Source organism: Prionailurus viverrinus, chromosome D3 (genome assembly GCF_022837055.1).
Source record: "Prionailurus viverrinus isolate Anna chromosome D3, UM_Priviv_1.0, whole genome shotgun sequence".
Taxonomy (NCBI): domain Eukaryota; kingdom Metazoa; phylum Chordata; class Mammalia; order Carnivora; family Felidae; genus Prionailurus; species Prionailurus viverrinus.
The window spans coordinates 20,732,514-20,748,620 of NC_062572.1; the positions used below are offsets into that span (position 1 = coordinate 20,732,514).

Here is a 16,107-nt window from a genome sequence, read left to right on the forward strand (position 1 = left end):
CAGCCTCGTCCTCGGCCTGGAGCCCAGTGATGGTCAAGGAGCCTGTGTTGCCAGACGTGGAGCCAGAAAATCGACCAGAAACCCCTGAGGGTTGATTGCTATAAGCGGAGATGAGGAGTTTAGGGGCTTTTCCTGGAAACTGTTGGTACCAGTTCACACCAACAATACGTATGTTGTTGGCACTTCCAGCGCAGGAGATGGTGACCGTCTGGCCCAGGCCCCCAGACACTGAGGGCGGCTGAGTCAGCTCAGACTGGGCCCAGGAACCTGGAAGGGGAGAGACAAAGAGAGCATCATGCTGGGGTCTAGAGACCAGAGGAGAATCCAAGGCCCACGTGTCCTCCCTGGACCACTTCCTCTGTTCCCTCATCTAGTCACCTGTGCAGTAGATGAGGAGGGTGAGGAGAAGAGGGAACCAGGCCATGGTGGAGGTCATCACCGACCCTGCCTTCTGTGGATCCACAGCTGAGCAGATCTCCTCTAATCCCTTCCTTCCCCTTTTCATCCTCTGAGAGAGGGAGGGCCCATCCATGCAAATCAGACCAGCAGCTCTCTGACACTTCACTGACCCTGGGTCAAGTCCCTCTGCCTGAGGATGTCAGGTGGGTTGGACGGGGAGGTGGTCTCTGGGGCCATGCCAGGAGAGGGGAGGTCACAGTTTGGAGTCCTGAGCAGAGGGCACAGGCTTGTCCACATACGGGTCCCAGCTCTAATCATGGCCGACCCTCAGAAGCAGGTGACGACCACCCCCTGGTGTCCAGGCCCAGACACAGCATATGTGACATGGTGAGCAGATCTCATCAGAGTTCCTGCCTTCCCACTGCTCTGTCCACCATCCCCTTCCTTCGGGACAGGACAGGTGTCCCCTGTGTGGCCTCTGATCCCCTGAGGACACACTGTGCTCTCCTCTGGCTCTGCATAGTGAGTCTGTCCACAGCGCTCTTGGCTATTATTGATGGGGCAGGACTGACGTGGTGACTCTTGTACAACCACACAGATGAGGATCAGGGCCACAGAGCGATGGGTCCACATTGACACATGGCCAGGTCTGTGCAGGAGGCCAATTTCTTCCCCCTTCCCTGCTTCCTCTCTGGTCTGAGAGTTTTCCTTTCCCAGAAGCTCCCTCAGCACTGAGGACACAAGGACACCTTTTCTCCAGGTCGTGGGTAGAAGCCCATATCCCTCGTGTGCATTCCTACAGGGTTCCACACTGAAAATCTTTGTCAGCTGTCACTCTTGCCACCTCACATCACATACTGGGGACGATGGAGGTTGGTTTCACCCCTGGGGAGACCCCTGCAAGGAAGCACCTGTTGAGACAACACACATGTCCTTGCTCAAGTGGGGACTCTGCCACACCAGAAGGGATGCAGCTGCTGAGTCTCCCTCAGGAAGTACAGAGCCCATTCCCCAGTCCCAGGTTCCTTTTAGTGAATGGTCCCCACTGAGGCCCTGTGTAGGGACCACAGGGCAGTCCCACAGCGCCCCCTCCTGGCTGAAGGGCACACACCCCACTGTGTCCCACAACCTTGAGAGCCCAGCGGGTTTCCTCACTTCTGTTTATTCACACATCATTGAGCTGAATCTTGGATAATGATCCTCTAGTGTTGCCCGTGATCAATGTAGCATTTTTCAGTCTCCAAACAAGCCCTAGTCCATAGGATTTGGAGGCATTTACCTCAATTAAATGGTAAATTGCCAGTTCTTTGCAGAAGATACTCCAGACCTCATGTCCCTCCTCTGGCCTACAATTGAGAATATGTCTATCTCGTGAATGTTTGAAAACTCCTGTGCGTTAAAGCAATGGATTCCAACTACTTTCCATTAAATTGAGTATTATGTTAATCTTCTATATTTTTAGGTAATTTCCTTGGCTTACTACCTTAAGAAGAAAAGGCAATACAATGAATTTATATTTGATGAAGTCGTGTTTAACAAGTGTCATTTTTTGTTTTTCTTTTTTTGTTTTTTCATGGGTTATCCTGACAGTATCTTGTCTACACTTTTTTATAGAAACCCTAGATCCTGAATATTTTCTCCTTTTATGTTTACAGCTTTAGGTTTACAGTTATTTCTATAATCCTTTTAGTGATTTTTTAATATATATAAAATGAGTTTTATGTATGATTCATTTCTCTCTCAGGATATCCAATTGTTCTGTGGCCATTTGTCCTAAAGTCCATCCTTTCTCCTCGGAAAGGCTTCTTCACTTTGAAAAAAAAAATTGTTTATCCTTAGTTCTGTGGGTCCATTTCTGGGTTGTATGTTCTGTTATCTTGGCCAATGGGTCTATCCTCTATCCATACCACTCTGACTTGCTAGGACAGGAACTGAATTACACTTTTATCCAATTTGGGAAGAACTGGCATATTTACGATAATGAGTCTTCTAATCCATGAACAGAACATATCTTTCCATTGTTTTAGGTCCACTTTGATTACATTTACCAGCATTGTCCAGATTTTAGCAACTGTGGCCTATACCTGTATTAATAAACATGCCCCTAAATATTTCATGGAGTGGTTTTAAGGGTTTTTTAAAAATTATTTTCACCAGTTTATTGCTAGTATATACACATCTATATGATATTTCCATGATGTCTTTATTCTAAAATGTTTCCAAAATTATTTATTACTCTTTGAATTTATATATTTGCATAATTAATTGTAGCTTCCTTTGTAGTTTTCGTGGAGATCATTCTCTCACCTGGAATTGGGCAACTGTCTCTTGCTCTTCTTCATCTGTATGCCTCTCATTGTTTGTCTTGCATTATGGTTCTGACGGGCACATCCAGTCCTATGTGAAACAGCAGTGTTGAGATAGGACATGGTGGCCTTGCTCCCTACCTGTGGTGGGAAAGGTTTCAGTGCTCCATCTCCGTGTGTTCAATGAAGGGGAAGTGTTTTATAGTTCTCTTTACCAAACTGAAGATGTACTCCTTATAGTTGGTTCTCTGAAAACTTTTATCACTCTCATTCATATATTCATTCTTTCTTTTCCATGAGCCCAAATAGGTTTTAAGCTGTGCAGGAAGTGGAAGAGAATTAAACCTACCTGAGAGAGTGAGGGAGATGCTTTCATCTGTCTTTCTTTTTTAATTTTTTAAAAGTTTATATATATTTGAGAGAGAAAAAGACAGAACCCAAGTGGGGGAAGGGCAGAGAGAGAGGGAGACAGAATGGGAAGCAGGCTGGAGGCTCCGAGGTGTCAGCAGAGATCCCGACATGGCACTTGAACTCGGTAGCCATGAGATCATGACCTGAACCCAAGTCAGATATTTAAATGACGGAGCCACCCAGGGACCCCTCATCTGTCATTTAATACTTTGACTTTTATCACGACTGGTTTATTTCTACTTCTACTTTGGAGACAAGGAGACAAGGAAGGAAGCCTGCTGAGAGAGATACCACTCCCTCTTGTCCAATATGAGGGTGGGTGAGAGGATACTTGTGACATGGAAAAAATGGCATTTTCTCTCGCCCTTCTCCTGCTGGTTTCTTCACTTCCTTAGACTCCCTATCCCTCCTCACTTTCTTAAAATCCTGGGTCATCATTAGCATGATCACAATCCATCCCACATACCCCTCAAGGTTTAATCCCACCCGCCTTACTAACCACCCACCCCATCAAATCCAAATACTGCTCCCTCTGCAGCTGAGCCCCCAGCTGCCTGGCTGCAGGTGCACATGGCCATGATTACTGACCCTGCTGCTCTTTGGGGCATCCCAAGTCAGACACCCTGTGATCCTTCATTTCTCACATTCCTGTCTGTCGTCCGTTGTTAGGGCTGTCCGTATCTACAGTGCACAGACTTCCTCAGTCTCCTTGAAGTGAGAAAATATCTTCCATCCAGAATCCACACTGGAAAGTAGAAGCTAGAAGATAAGTTTCATGGCATCACCCACTAATTGTTAACAGGCTCGTGTTTTGTTTCCTTATTGACGACCAAAGATGATGTTCACTGTGGGGGATGAGCTTAGGAGTCCCCTGGGCTTACACCAACGGGTTAATACGACATAAAGAAATACAAAGCCATAGGATGCTCACAACTGAATTTGGGCAAACCAGATTGTCACCCCAAGACTAAGGGGATGTAAGGGCACCCCAGAATAGAAAGGGGTGCAGAACCCCCACAGTAGAGAGGGAGCGGAAAAGGCCTAAAATAAGATCAGGCACAAAGGCTCCCCATACAAAGGTATATGAGGTAAGCAAGATTAGGCGTTCAGGACAGAAGCACTCTCCAACTTAGTACTATAGCAGAAAAACTGCTTTCACTGGAGGAAAGGACCAAGTTAGGTAAAGAGGTAAATTGAGCTAAAGACCTCTACACTGCAGGCAAAGCAGCCCAGAGCAGAGATGGTTAACAAAAGAAAAGGTGCCTTGTTAACCCTGAGGTTGTTTCCCCTGTCTGCTTTAGCCCCTAGGCTGGCTCCTTCCTGACAGCAGACAGGTGGACTTGGGAATTGAAATCACAAACCAGGAGATCATGACTTGAGCTGAAGTCAGACATTTAACTAAGCCGTCCAGGGCCGCTTTTTAGCACCATGTTTTTAAACTAAATACCCTAAGCCATCTGAAAGCAGTACTGAAGGGGTCCCCAGGTGGGAAAACAATCTCTGTATATAAAGAGGAGACAGCTTTCCTGCCCCAAGAGCACTCATTTGAAGCTCCCAGCTATTTTCTGTGGTCTGTGCCCTGCAGGTTCTACGTGCACAGCACCCATACTGAGCACTATCCTGGGAGGAAAAGAAAACAGAAATGCAACAAGGTCAGGAGTTCAGGGTTTGAGGAGAACAAAGGAGATGCCAACATACCAGTCTCCACCAGGCCAGGAAATAGCCTGAGTGCTTCAGAGACAATGACCAGAGGAAAAGTCCCAGTGCAGGAACAAAAGTAAACTTTGACCTAAAGCACACGCTTGAGTTGTTTTTGCAGAATTGAAACATTGCCCCACAGGTTAATGAAGTTAAAACAGTCACCAGCAGGACCCCCGCTGACAACCCCTCTTTTTCACAGGAATGTTCCAGTATTTCAGAGGCAAACAGCAGAAAGAGCCTGGGAGCCTAGACCAGTTTTATCTCCTGCAACAGCTCCACCAGTGCAGATGGACCAGGGAGTGTCCTCCAGGGACCTCTGCCTCTTTATAACGTTAAGCCTCTGCCCTAGGAGGAGGACAAGCTTCATTGACCTACCACATGATGGGGACACAAGCTCCTATTCTCCACATTCCTATACAACCTCATGCCCACTCTTGCATAAGATGACAAAACTCCCTTTTCTGGGTATCCATCCTAACCCCGAACGAAAGGAACCCACTCGCCTCCACTCAGGGAGTCACAGCTTTGATAATTCTTGTCCCTGATCCCCTTATCTGTGGCAAATAAAGTTTCCTTTGGGTGACAGCATCTGCTGAAGCCTCTGCCTGTACCTCACCAAGGAGTGAACTCAAAGTAGCTCCAACACTAAGTAGTATATTTCATCCCTTAACTGGGAAACCTGCCTTCTCTCTACTCTCTACCTGTGGTTTTAGTGACCTTTAAGTCTATTAACAAGAAATTTCAGACAAATATTAAGCAACAGTTTTCTTAAAATTATCTTTGTCTGCTCATTTTCACCTTTTATATCAAAGTAAGTTAGAAAAAAATGAAATAATTTTAAAGGTATGTGTTGTTAAGGGAGGTCTCCTTTTATTGTTATTAGTTTAGACTTAACAATATTTTTCATGAAAAATTCTGGGTAGCTGAAGTAATATCCACATGAGACTTATTATGTATCAACTTCTCCAACCTGGAAGTGAAAATCAATGATAAATGAACACAAAACCAGCCCAGAATCCCTGGTGGCCTCGCTCCCAGGCTCACACCACAAATCATGAGCGTCAGTGGAAAGAGAAGTCAGTTCCCGAAAAGGCTGGGGTGACAGAAGGGGAAAGCTAGCCATGGGTCTGAACCACCATCACTCGAAAAAGCCCCTGAGAGTGAAGACACAGGACAGCAAGTGGAGAGACCCAAGCCCTGACCCCAGGACGGGCATCCAGGGCGAGCAATAGTGAAACGGGAGGTCTCAGATGCAGTGCTGTGGGCAGATGGGTGAGAAACCCAAATCAGGAAGGACCCTCTGGAAACATTTCACTAAGGAAAAAGAGTGGGGAGGAGACATGTACAGTCTGCCGGGCATGAGGGAATGGGAAAAAGAGAAAGGCCACAGAGCCCACACCCCACCCCAAGGAAAGAAAAAATGTATGAGACAAAAACTTGAAATATGGACCGTAACACATAATATTATTTTTCATAATAATAAACAACACCGGCTAAATTATTGAACAAAATTTCAGCATGCAGAAATCTACAAAATAAAAAATGACAATGGGGGACAATATTCATCGGAAAATAAACTTTTAAAGAAGAATCTGTGATTACACACCATCATGGAAAATAATTATGTTATTTCGACAGCCTCTATTAAAATTGCAGCCATGTAGATAGATCTGCGTGTCCTCGGCACAAGATGAACACATCTCTTGATGAAACGATGAAACGTTCCCTGTATTTAAATATGGTGCCTGTGATGTTCCTACAACAATGCACACGCTGATGCCACTGAAAGGTGCGCTTCCGGGGGCACGTGGTCTGTGATTCGGCACCTGTGAAATGTGCACAACAGGAAAATCACTGCAGACAGAAAGGAATTTTTGGCTCCAAAGGGCTGATGCAGGGGGGCCATGGACTCACTGCTCGGGGGTCAGGGGTTTTTCTGCAGGTGATGGAAATGTTGTCAATTTGATCCTGATGATGTTTGCCAAACTCAGGAAACATACTACAGACCACTGAATCGTACCATTTAAATCACTGCACTTTATGCCTGTAAATTATCTTAAGAGATTTGTCTTATTTTTAGAAGAAAACAACATGAAACGAAGCTACTGTCACTGACTCTTCATAGTTGTTCTGTGCTCAGAGAGTCAGACCCTCAGACCCTCCAGGGTGTCCACGGTCTCCCTGTTTATTTGTCACTGGCAGTGACCATGGGAAACTGGGGCACGTTGCTGTATCATTTGCCCACGGGCTTAGAGCACTGTGTCAGTAATGACCAGCCTCGTCCTCAGGCCGCAGGCCCGAGATGATCAGAGAGGCCCTGTTTTCAAGAACCCAGGTGGGATCCCAGAGGGCCTAGTGCTTCTGAGCATCACAGCTTTGGGGACACGGTGGGGAATCTGTGGGTACCAGCCCACATAATACGACCCAACATTGTTGCTGATTCCAGTGAGAGTGAGGGTGACCTTCTAGCCCACAGACCCTGATAAAGAGGCTTCCTGTGTCAACACAGACAGGGCCCGGGACCAGCAACAGAGCAGTGGAGACACAGGTCAGTATCAGGTTATTACTCACAGTGTGTTCTCAAAATGGGGGAAACAAGCAACTTAGGGGTCCCCCAGAAGCAATTCTTCCTCTTTCCACAGCCAGTAACCTGAGAAGAGAGCAAGGAAGGTGAGGAGGGGAGGGGTCCAGGCCAGGGTGGAGATACCCCAGGCTGTGGTCCTGAGCCCTCAAGGGAGAGACCTGCACAAAGCCTCTCTTATCCTCTCCCTTCCTGGAAGAGAGAGAGGAAGCCTTCATGCAAATCTCTCCCTCCCCTGGGACTGAATGTGGTGACAGCTGAGTGTGGGGTGGGTGGGACTAGGGAAACTCCTCTAGGCACAATTTTGCAGGGGGCACAAGGCAGGGCTCCAGGCCTGGGTGCTCAGCTGGGACCCCTCCCCACGCAGACACCACTCAGGCACAGGCCTACAGCGCCCCCTGCTGTCTCAGTGTCCAGTCGCACCCATGGCTGGAAGGGACATCCTGGAGCTGTGAGAGAGACACCAGGGCACTAAGGACTTCAGTCAGCCTGGCATACTGTCCACCCCCACACAGGGCCAGATCTTCTCCTCCCTCAGGGTTTCTTCAGGTGCCACCACACCTCAGTCCTTGCTGCAGACACAGGGCCTCCTCAGCATGAATCACCCTGGGCTCCTCCCACTACTTAGAGACTTGTGTTGTTGGGGCCAAGAGTCATCGACCACTGGGGGATGATGTTTCCGCCCAGTGAGCACAAGAGTGGAGAGCATGCACGCCCCTCCACAACCTTTTTTGGGAGACCTGGGGGGACAGTTCAGTTTTCTCATCTCACTTCCCATTCTGGCAGGCCAGTCCCCATTACCCTCTGCTCTGACCTCGATGAGGTAGATCAATGACGGTGCATGGCTATAGATCACGTGAGTATATTCTATCTCTCTATCATCTATCAAACTTTGCATTTTCTACATTACCTATAATTGGTATGGTATCAGTCCCCAAACAGACACATATATCAATGGTACAGATTGAAAAGGCCAGACATAGGGTGGCTCAGTCGGTTGGGTGTCAGACTCTTGATTTCAGTTCGGGTCATGATCTCCACTTCTGTGATTGAGCCCTGAGCCAGGTTCTGAGCCTACTATGGATTCTCACTCCCTCTCTCTCTGCTCCTTCCTCTCTCTCTCTCTCTCAAAATAAATAAATAAACCTAAAAATACCCAAATAATATAAATAAAAAGACCAGAAATAAGTGCAAGTTCCGCTTGACAAGCACAGAGAATGTAGACTGTAAATGAGGCCTTTCCTCAGACTCTGGAGGAGAGCACACATGGATTTTGCAGGGAATTCAGACAAGAATAAGCATGAATCATATAGCAGATGCCTCATAGGAGGTCCTCAGTTCTCAAGGATGTTCCCTGACACACTTTGGGAAAGAAAGCTGGAGTTTCTGGACCCCCTGCAGCGGGCACAAGGATCCCCATGCCATGGGCTGCAGCGTGCACCCACATGGTCATTCCGGGGTAAGAAGCACAGTCTAACGACACTCCCACCTGGGTCAGGCCACATCAGCAAAGAGCCCCATGGGAGCTTCCCTCTGCCCTCTGCTGCTTCCTGCATTGGCATGGGCTCCTGGGGCTCTGGCTTCTCTGTACACCCAGGTGACCCATTCCCTTCCTGGGTGCACAGTTACTGTTTGGGATGATAAAAAGCTTTGAGAAATGGAGAGTCTTGATGGTCACCCAACATGGCGAATATATTTCATATCTCTGAATTGCACAAGAAAGTAATGAAAAGAGTAAATTTCCTGTTGTGTGTATTTCATAAGTAAAAATTACTAGATGAAAATCCCACTTATGTTAAGGAAGTTGCACTCACACCAATCTCTTTCCCATCTTTATATGTGTTACCTTATTCTAACTCATCCTCATCACTAAAAATTGACAGAGATTTTATTATCTTTTTCCTGTAGGTTCCACATATAAATGAGATAAAAAAGCATTTGCCTTTCTGTGTAGGCCTTATTTCTCTTAGGGTCATGTCCTGCAGGTTAGTCCATGTTGTCACATATGACAAGACATTCTCCTGGAAGGACTCATGGGATCGACTTCCTTTATACAACATAGTGTCCCGCAGCCCCTCTACTGCATGGATCACGGACAACCCCAATGCGGCAGGAGAGGAGAGGAAGACACAGTCCATTCTTCTGGGCTCCAGAAACCAGCCACATGCTGCCCATGGGCCACGATGGTGTCAGCTGTAGGGAAGTCACGTTGGTGAAATCTCCCAAGCAGACTAAAAATTTTGCTGCACTGGTGGCACTCCCACCTGTCCCTCACAAGCCCCACTGAGAAGTTTGCTGACTGGCACACACAGTTTCTCCCAGGGGCAGTCACCCTCTCCTGACATCACAAATGAACGGCAGGTACCCAGCCAGTGGGCCAGGCCAGCTGTGTGTCTGTGATTCCTTAGTGTCTCCTCGCTGGGACACAGAGCTACTCAGTCAGCCCTGAGCACAGGAGCCTGGAGGGAAGGGAGGGCCTCTGCTCTCACCCCTGGAGGAACACAGGCCATGCTGTGGAGGACTGTCTGCTGTGGGCACGGTCTGTAGACTCTGATCAGAAAACTAAGGCAAGTTGATGGATCCTTGTGAAGAGAAAAAAAGCGAAATCCACAGGCTCTAATTTTTACGTGTGAACCACTAGGCGAAATTTCTGCATCATTATAACTTTTTTGTTGTCTTTGGTTTGCTTTATTGTTGTTGTCATTTTTCTTTGCTTTTTTTTTCTTTTTTTCGTAGAGTTTACACAGGTTTGATAGGAAACTGGGAAGAAGGACATTCAGATCCAGTAGCTACACCCAAGTATAGTAATTGTGCATTCAATTTACATTAGACTTCAGAGACTCAGACTACAGTGGTCTAAGCAGGCTGGGTATTTGTCCCACTTCCCCATGTGTCTGTGTCACTGTGACCAGCACTACTGTGCCCGATTGCACAGTAATAGTCAGCCTCGTCCTCAGGCTGCAGCCCAGAGATGAGCAGAAGCCCTGCATTGGCCGAGGCATCTTTGGACCCAGAGAAGCGGGTGGGGACCCCAGGTCCCAACTGTGTACTGGAGTCTGAGTAGTAGTACAGGAGATACCGGGGAGGGCTCCCTGGATTCTGTTGGTACCAGTATATGCTATAGCTTCCAACATTGATGTCCTTGCTCAGAGTGCAGGTGAGTCTGGCTGTTGTTCCCAGAGATGCAGAGAGGGAAGCTGGCTGAGTCACGACAGGCTGGGACAGGGAACCTGCAAACACAGACACAGCAGAGGGAAGAGAAGGAACAGCGCATGTGGGATTAGGGAGCTGAGCCACAGGGGTTTCACTCTGGCTGCAGGCCCACCCTGGGACACTGGGTCCTGTCCCTACCTGTGCAGTGGCAGAGGAGCACGACGAGGACGGGGATCCAGGCCATGGTGACACACGCCCTTCCTAGACCGCAGAGCCAGGGCTGGGCTGCTTTGGGCCTCTCTTATCCCCAGTCCACAGAGCTCAAAAGGAGGGGCTGCTCATGCAAATGGGACCCACCCCTGCTGCTCGCTCCTGTGCACTTAGAGGTCTGCAGCCCCTTGATAGGAAGACTGTGTGATGCACTAGTTTCCCCCTGGGTGGGCCTGGAAGAAGCAGCTGCTGGGACCACATACAGGCCCAGGTTCAGGGACTCCGCTAGGAACAGAGAAGACACCTGCCCTGTCCCCACTGGAAACGAGGGGTCCAGCCCTGGGGCTTTCTACTCTGGAAGGCTACTCAGCAGGGAGCCTCCTTCCTGTAGAAAGCCACAGACCTTGTCACCGTGCCCCCTGCTGGTGTCTGGGTGAACCTCTCCTTTCCCAATGCAGGCTTCCCTGGTGCCTGTATTTCCACCACCTGAGAGTGACCCTCCAGGGAAAGAGAAAGGTCCTGCTCTACATCAGGCATCCTCCATGGATGGGGTCTGATGAGAGGGACACATGCAGTCCTGACTCAGTACAACCTGTGAACCACTATGGAGCTGAGGACAAGACACACGGAAGAGGGAATAGAAACCATCTGTCCCAATGGTACAGCTCAGACGATGCATGCTGACTCTGGGTGCCGGATGTGGACAGGAGCTCACCTAGGGGGCACACACTCACGCAGGAGTACAGGTAATGTGGGCATGCCGCATCCCTCCAGAGCAGGGGAGACAAGACACAGCAAACCCTGATGAGGGTGCTGCAGGTGTGGGGACAGAGCAGGGCTGGGCATCCAGCAGGGACCACTGCAAGGCCATCTTGCCACCTCACCTCCGTGTTCTGGGAGACTTGCAATCCTGTCTCTGAAAATCATCAAGAGCACCTGCTAGACACAAGGAGAGGGAACCTGCCAGCTGAGGGATTGGGGGAGCACCTGCACACTCTGGTGGACACGGGATGCACAGTGACCCAGGGCCTGGAGCTGGGGCCTGGGTCCCTGCCCCTCATCCCCCCTGCTCACTGTTGCAGACTCTTCACGGTGGATTCTGACACTAACACATATGCATGGAAGTTTCATCCATGTGTTTTGTGGCCTGATAACTCATGTCTTTCTCCTGCGTCCTATTCCATGTGTGGACATACAGATATTGTTTACTCATTCTAAAGGATGCGTTGGTCACTTTGGGGTCTTGGCAATCCTAAATAAGACAGCAAGAAACATTTAGGTGCATATTCTCTTTTGCACACAAGAACCTCATTTAGAGTAATCCGTAGGACTGTTCTTTTTGCATTATATCCTTGAGGCTTTGTTTGCCGTGGAAGACACTGCCAAGGAATCTTCCCAAGTGATGGGGCTTTTTGCACTCCCACCAGCAGTGAATGAGAGTTCCTGCTGCCCCACATCCTCAGTAGTATTGGTGCTGTCAATGTATTGAACTTTATCCATGGTCATGGGAGGCCTCTGGTACGTCCTTGTTCAATTTGTAATACCACAATAACATATGAAGTTGGAAATCACTTTCCATGTATAATAGTCATTTTGTCTATCTTCCTTGTTAAGGGATCTGTTCAGATCTGTTCATTGGGAAGGCACTGCCCAGCACCAGGGAATTCAGGAGTTCAGCAGAGCTCTATCACAGGAAAAAGGGAGAAAGTGAGTGTGGAGTCTGACACAGGACTCGATCCCAACACCCTGGGATCATGACCTGAGCTGAAATCAAAGAGTTGGACGCTCAACCAACTGAGCCACCCAGGTGACCCTCAACAGTTTGTTTTTAAGTAACCTCTGTACCTAAAGTGGGGCTTGAACCCACGAACCCAAGGTCAAGAGTTGCATGCTCTAACCACTGAGACAGCCAGGCTCTCCTCCACTGAGTCATTTGTAACTCTGAACAAGCTAGTTTGCCTTCAAAAATATGACCACAGGGTGAATAAGGATCACTCTGAAGATATAACTGAAGGAAGGGATATGGCACTCTCAGATCATCTTATTCCCGGACAACAAATAATCTTTTGGAAGATCTGACAACAAAAGTCACTCCTGGAACCTCTTGACAGGGGATGCCACCAGGTCTAGAGAGTGGAGGGAGATTTTATCTCACTTCCCTATGGATCTAAAGCACTGTGTAAGCGTTGGTACTATCTTGGCATATATGACACTAAGAGTCACTTCCTTGCACACGAGATTCCAGAGACGTCAGAACAGATGCATTGGTCAAAACATCTTTGGATCCAGAAAACGACAGGGCACTGGGATCTCTGGTGTGGTATTTGACCCTGCCTTGAATCGCAGGAGATACCACCGAGGGTTCCATGGCTTCTACTGGCACCATTATGCATATTTCTTAAAACAACAATGATGCTACTTCTCAGGGTGAAAATGAGTCTATTTAATTCTTCAGAGATATGGAGAAGGAGGGTGTCTGAGTCAGCACAAGCTGGCAGAAAGAACTTGCAAACACAGACACTCATGGGTGATGGGGCAGGGATGGAGGTGAAGCTGCTTGGAGGTCTGATCCAAAGGTGTGGACATAGGCTCAGAGGCTGCTTTGGATCACCGAGGACCGTCCTTACCTGTGTGGTAAGAAGAGAATGCAAGGAGAAGAGTTTACACCATGGTGGTCCCAGTCCTACTGAGAACCCATGGCTGGAGCTAGGCTGTCCCAAGCATTTCTTATCTCCTTCAGTGGCCTCTGGGAGATGTGGTTGTACTTAGGGTTGCATTTTCTTTCTTGATAGTATCTTTGGGTGTACAAAAATAGTAACATTTGAGAAGCCCAATTGATGATCATCCCCCCCCCCTTTTTTGGGTGTTTCTTATGATATCCTATGTGAAGAATCTCTTGCCAAGCTCAAAACTCATGGGGATTTCCTTCTTGTTTTCTTCCAAGATCTTTTTAGTTTTAGCTCTAAAATTTTGATCTTTGATCCATTTTACATCCATTTCTGTTTATAGTATGTGGTAAGAGTCTAACTTCATACTTTTGTGTGTGGATATCTAGTTGGCCCAGCACCATTGGTTGGAGAGAACTTTTTTTTTCAGAGTACATTCTCTGAGAATCCTTTTGAAAATCAATTGACCATAGATGAATGATTCATTTCTGGCCTCTGAGATATGTTTTACTTATCCCTATGTCTATCCTTAGGCAGGTACCACATTCATGTTTACTATAGCTTCATAAGTGAGATTTAGTGAGTTTTGAAATCTAAAAAAAATTTTTTTTAATGTTATATATTTTTGAGAGAGAGAGAGAGATGGACACAGAGTGCGAGCAGGGGAGGAGCAGAGAGACAGGGACACACAGAATCCGAAGCAGGCTCCAGGCTCCGAGCTTTCAGCACAGAGCCCAATGTGGGGCTCAAACTCATGTGAGAACATGACCTGAGCAGAAGTTGGATGCCCAACCAACTGAGCCACGCAGGTGCCCCAGTGAGTTTTGAAAACCAGAATTGTCAGTCCTGAAAATGTGTTTTCCTTCAGGATTTTTTGGATATTCTGAGTCCTTGCAATTCCACAGAAATTTAAGATCATCTTTTCTTAGAGTGCAAAATAGGCATGTGGGCATTTGATAGGGATTGCATTTAATCTACTAATTGCTACGGAGAGTATAGCTTCCTAACAATTGTAGTTCTTTATGTTTTGTAAGGTAAATAAGATAAAATAATAAAACATTTAAGTATGAACCATCTGCTTATCTACTTTTGTCTTAGTACAGAAAAACTATAAAGATAAATGTGGGTCCATTAGTAAACTTGGGTTGTTATTTATATAAATATTATGTTTCTAGAAATTGTGAAAGGTAGTCATAAATTTGCTAATCTAAAGAATACTGGCATACCAAACAGTTCACAGTTGCTTCCTATTTCATTTTCACTAGAAAACTAAGTTCTCTAGAGTTAGGAATTCTAATAAATATAACTTAGGCTACTAAAAACAATAAGGAAAACAACTACGTGCTCCAGGAAAGTAAGACATGTGTTTTTTGAGGGGAAAAAGTATGAAGAAAGGGAATACATTTTGTGTTGAAGGAAAAGAAAAACAATTTTGTCCTAACATGAGTCCGGTTATTCAAAGAATCCTTAGATCGAGATCTAAATGTATAAGAGAAAGCTGTAGTAGGATTTTGGAAAGAAACCTGGAAAGGAATTTTAAGTGTGGTCAGTACTGGTTAAATTTTAAAAATATTCAGTAAATAAATGAGGTTTCATATCAAAATGCATGGATGAAACATTAGAATTGTGTTTTCTCTGGGTTAAAAGTTCAAAATTTTCTCGAACTATTGGTCTGCTCTTATTAAAAATGGAAACAAAAGGTTTATTCACTTTTAACCTTATCTGCCTAGAATACAAGCACTCTGTTTTACCAAAATACTTCCTATGTTTATCAGAAATGTCATTCATTGAAAACAAATTATTTATATATTTCAGAAGTCTTACATGTTGCTTATAACTAGGTAACGTTCTCTACTTACCTTTAAAATGTGTTTGTGTTGTGTGTCACAGGAATAAACACATTTTCTTGTCAATTGCATCGTAATGAACTCTACTCACGTCTTTGGCCATGACCACTTTTACGGCTTCTCATGCACAGTGACCATGTTACTCCCATGCTCCTGCAATGTGTTTCATCGTCAAGGATATTCATGGAGAGGACTTTTGACAACCTTCCTTTACAACATGTTTAGCTTCTGTGTCCTCTCTCTTCTCCCAGACACTGTCGACTCCCTGAACACGGGGACCCTTCCTGTCACGTCCACATGGGACCCACATCCCTAGAGTCATTTGTGGCACACACTAGGTGTTCAGGAAGTGCTATGGATGCACATTATCTGGGCAGCACTGTATCAACACTCAGACACACCTGGACTCTTTGTTCTTGGCTCTGTCCTGACCTGTCACGGACTCTGTCCCCAGGGCAGCTGGCCCCTGACACCCAGGAATTTCTCCCCAGTAGGAGAATCTCCTACAACGTGTTCCAGCCGGGGACAGGCTTGGGGGCCTGAGGTTAATAGAATATGGATCATTTGCTAACCAAAGTTCCTTGACATTGTTCTCACACCACAGTTTACACCAAACGAAGGAAGCAGCTGACTTGGCCAAAGGGAGGAGGCTGTGAGAAGAGCCCCGTTGCTGGGGAAACAGCAGATTTTTGTCGCACTTCCCCAAAGGACTGGGCACTACATAAGCAATGAGTTTCTTGTCCCACGGTGAGCCGTGATAATCAGCCTCGTCATCCTCGTAGAGCCCAGTGATGGTCAAGGAGCCTGTGTTGCCAGATCCAGAGCCAGAGAAC

At 46.8% G+C, this 16,107-nt stretch overlaps 1 protein-coding gene, 1 long non-coding RNA gene, 1 pseudogene and 2 gene segments (V, D, J or C); 1 reads left to right on the forward strand and 4 right to left on the reverse strand.

The window, feature by feature from the left end:
* The window catches only part of LOC125148944 (immunoglobulin lambda variable 5-37-like), a 657,272-nt gene extending 646,368 nt beyond the window's left edge, over positions 1-10,904 (reverse strand). Inside the window, 2 exon segments of the V gene segment in view lie at positions 10,308-10,628; positions 10,750-10,904. Of these exon segments, the coding sequence occupies positions 10,308-10,628; positions 10,750-10,795 (367 nt within the window).
* LOC125148931 (immunoglobulin lambda variable 5-37-like) overlaps positions 1-16,107 on the reverse strand; it is a 1,027,427-nt gene that overhangs the window by 651,152 nt on the left and 360,168 nt on the right.
* Positions 1-16,107, forward strand: part of LOC125148968 (uncharacterized) — an 863,358-nt gene that overhangs the window by 649,988 nt on the left and 197,263 nt on the right. The gene's annotated exons all lie outside the window — the stretch shown is intronic.
* Positions 1-16,107, reverse strand: part of LOC125148935 (immunoglobulin lambda-1 light chain-like) — an 899,300-nt gene that overhangs the window by 627,001 nt on the left and 256,192 nt on the right. The gene's annotated exons all lie outside the window — the stretch shown is intronic.
* LOC125148936 (immunoglobulin lambda variable 5-37-like) overlaps positions 1-16,107 on the reverse strand; it is a 647,249-nt pseudogene that overhangs the window by 618,468 nt on the left and 12,674 nt on the right.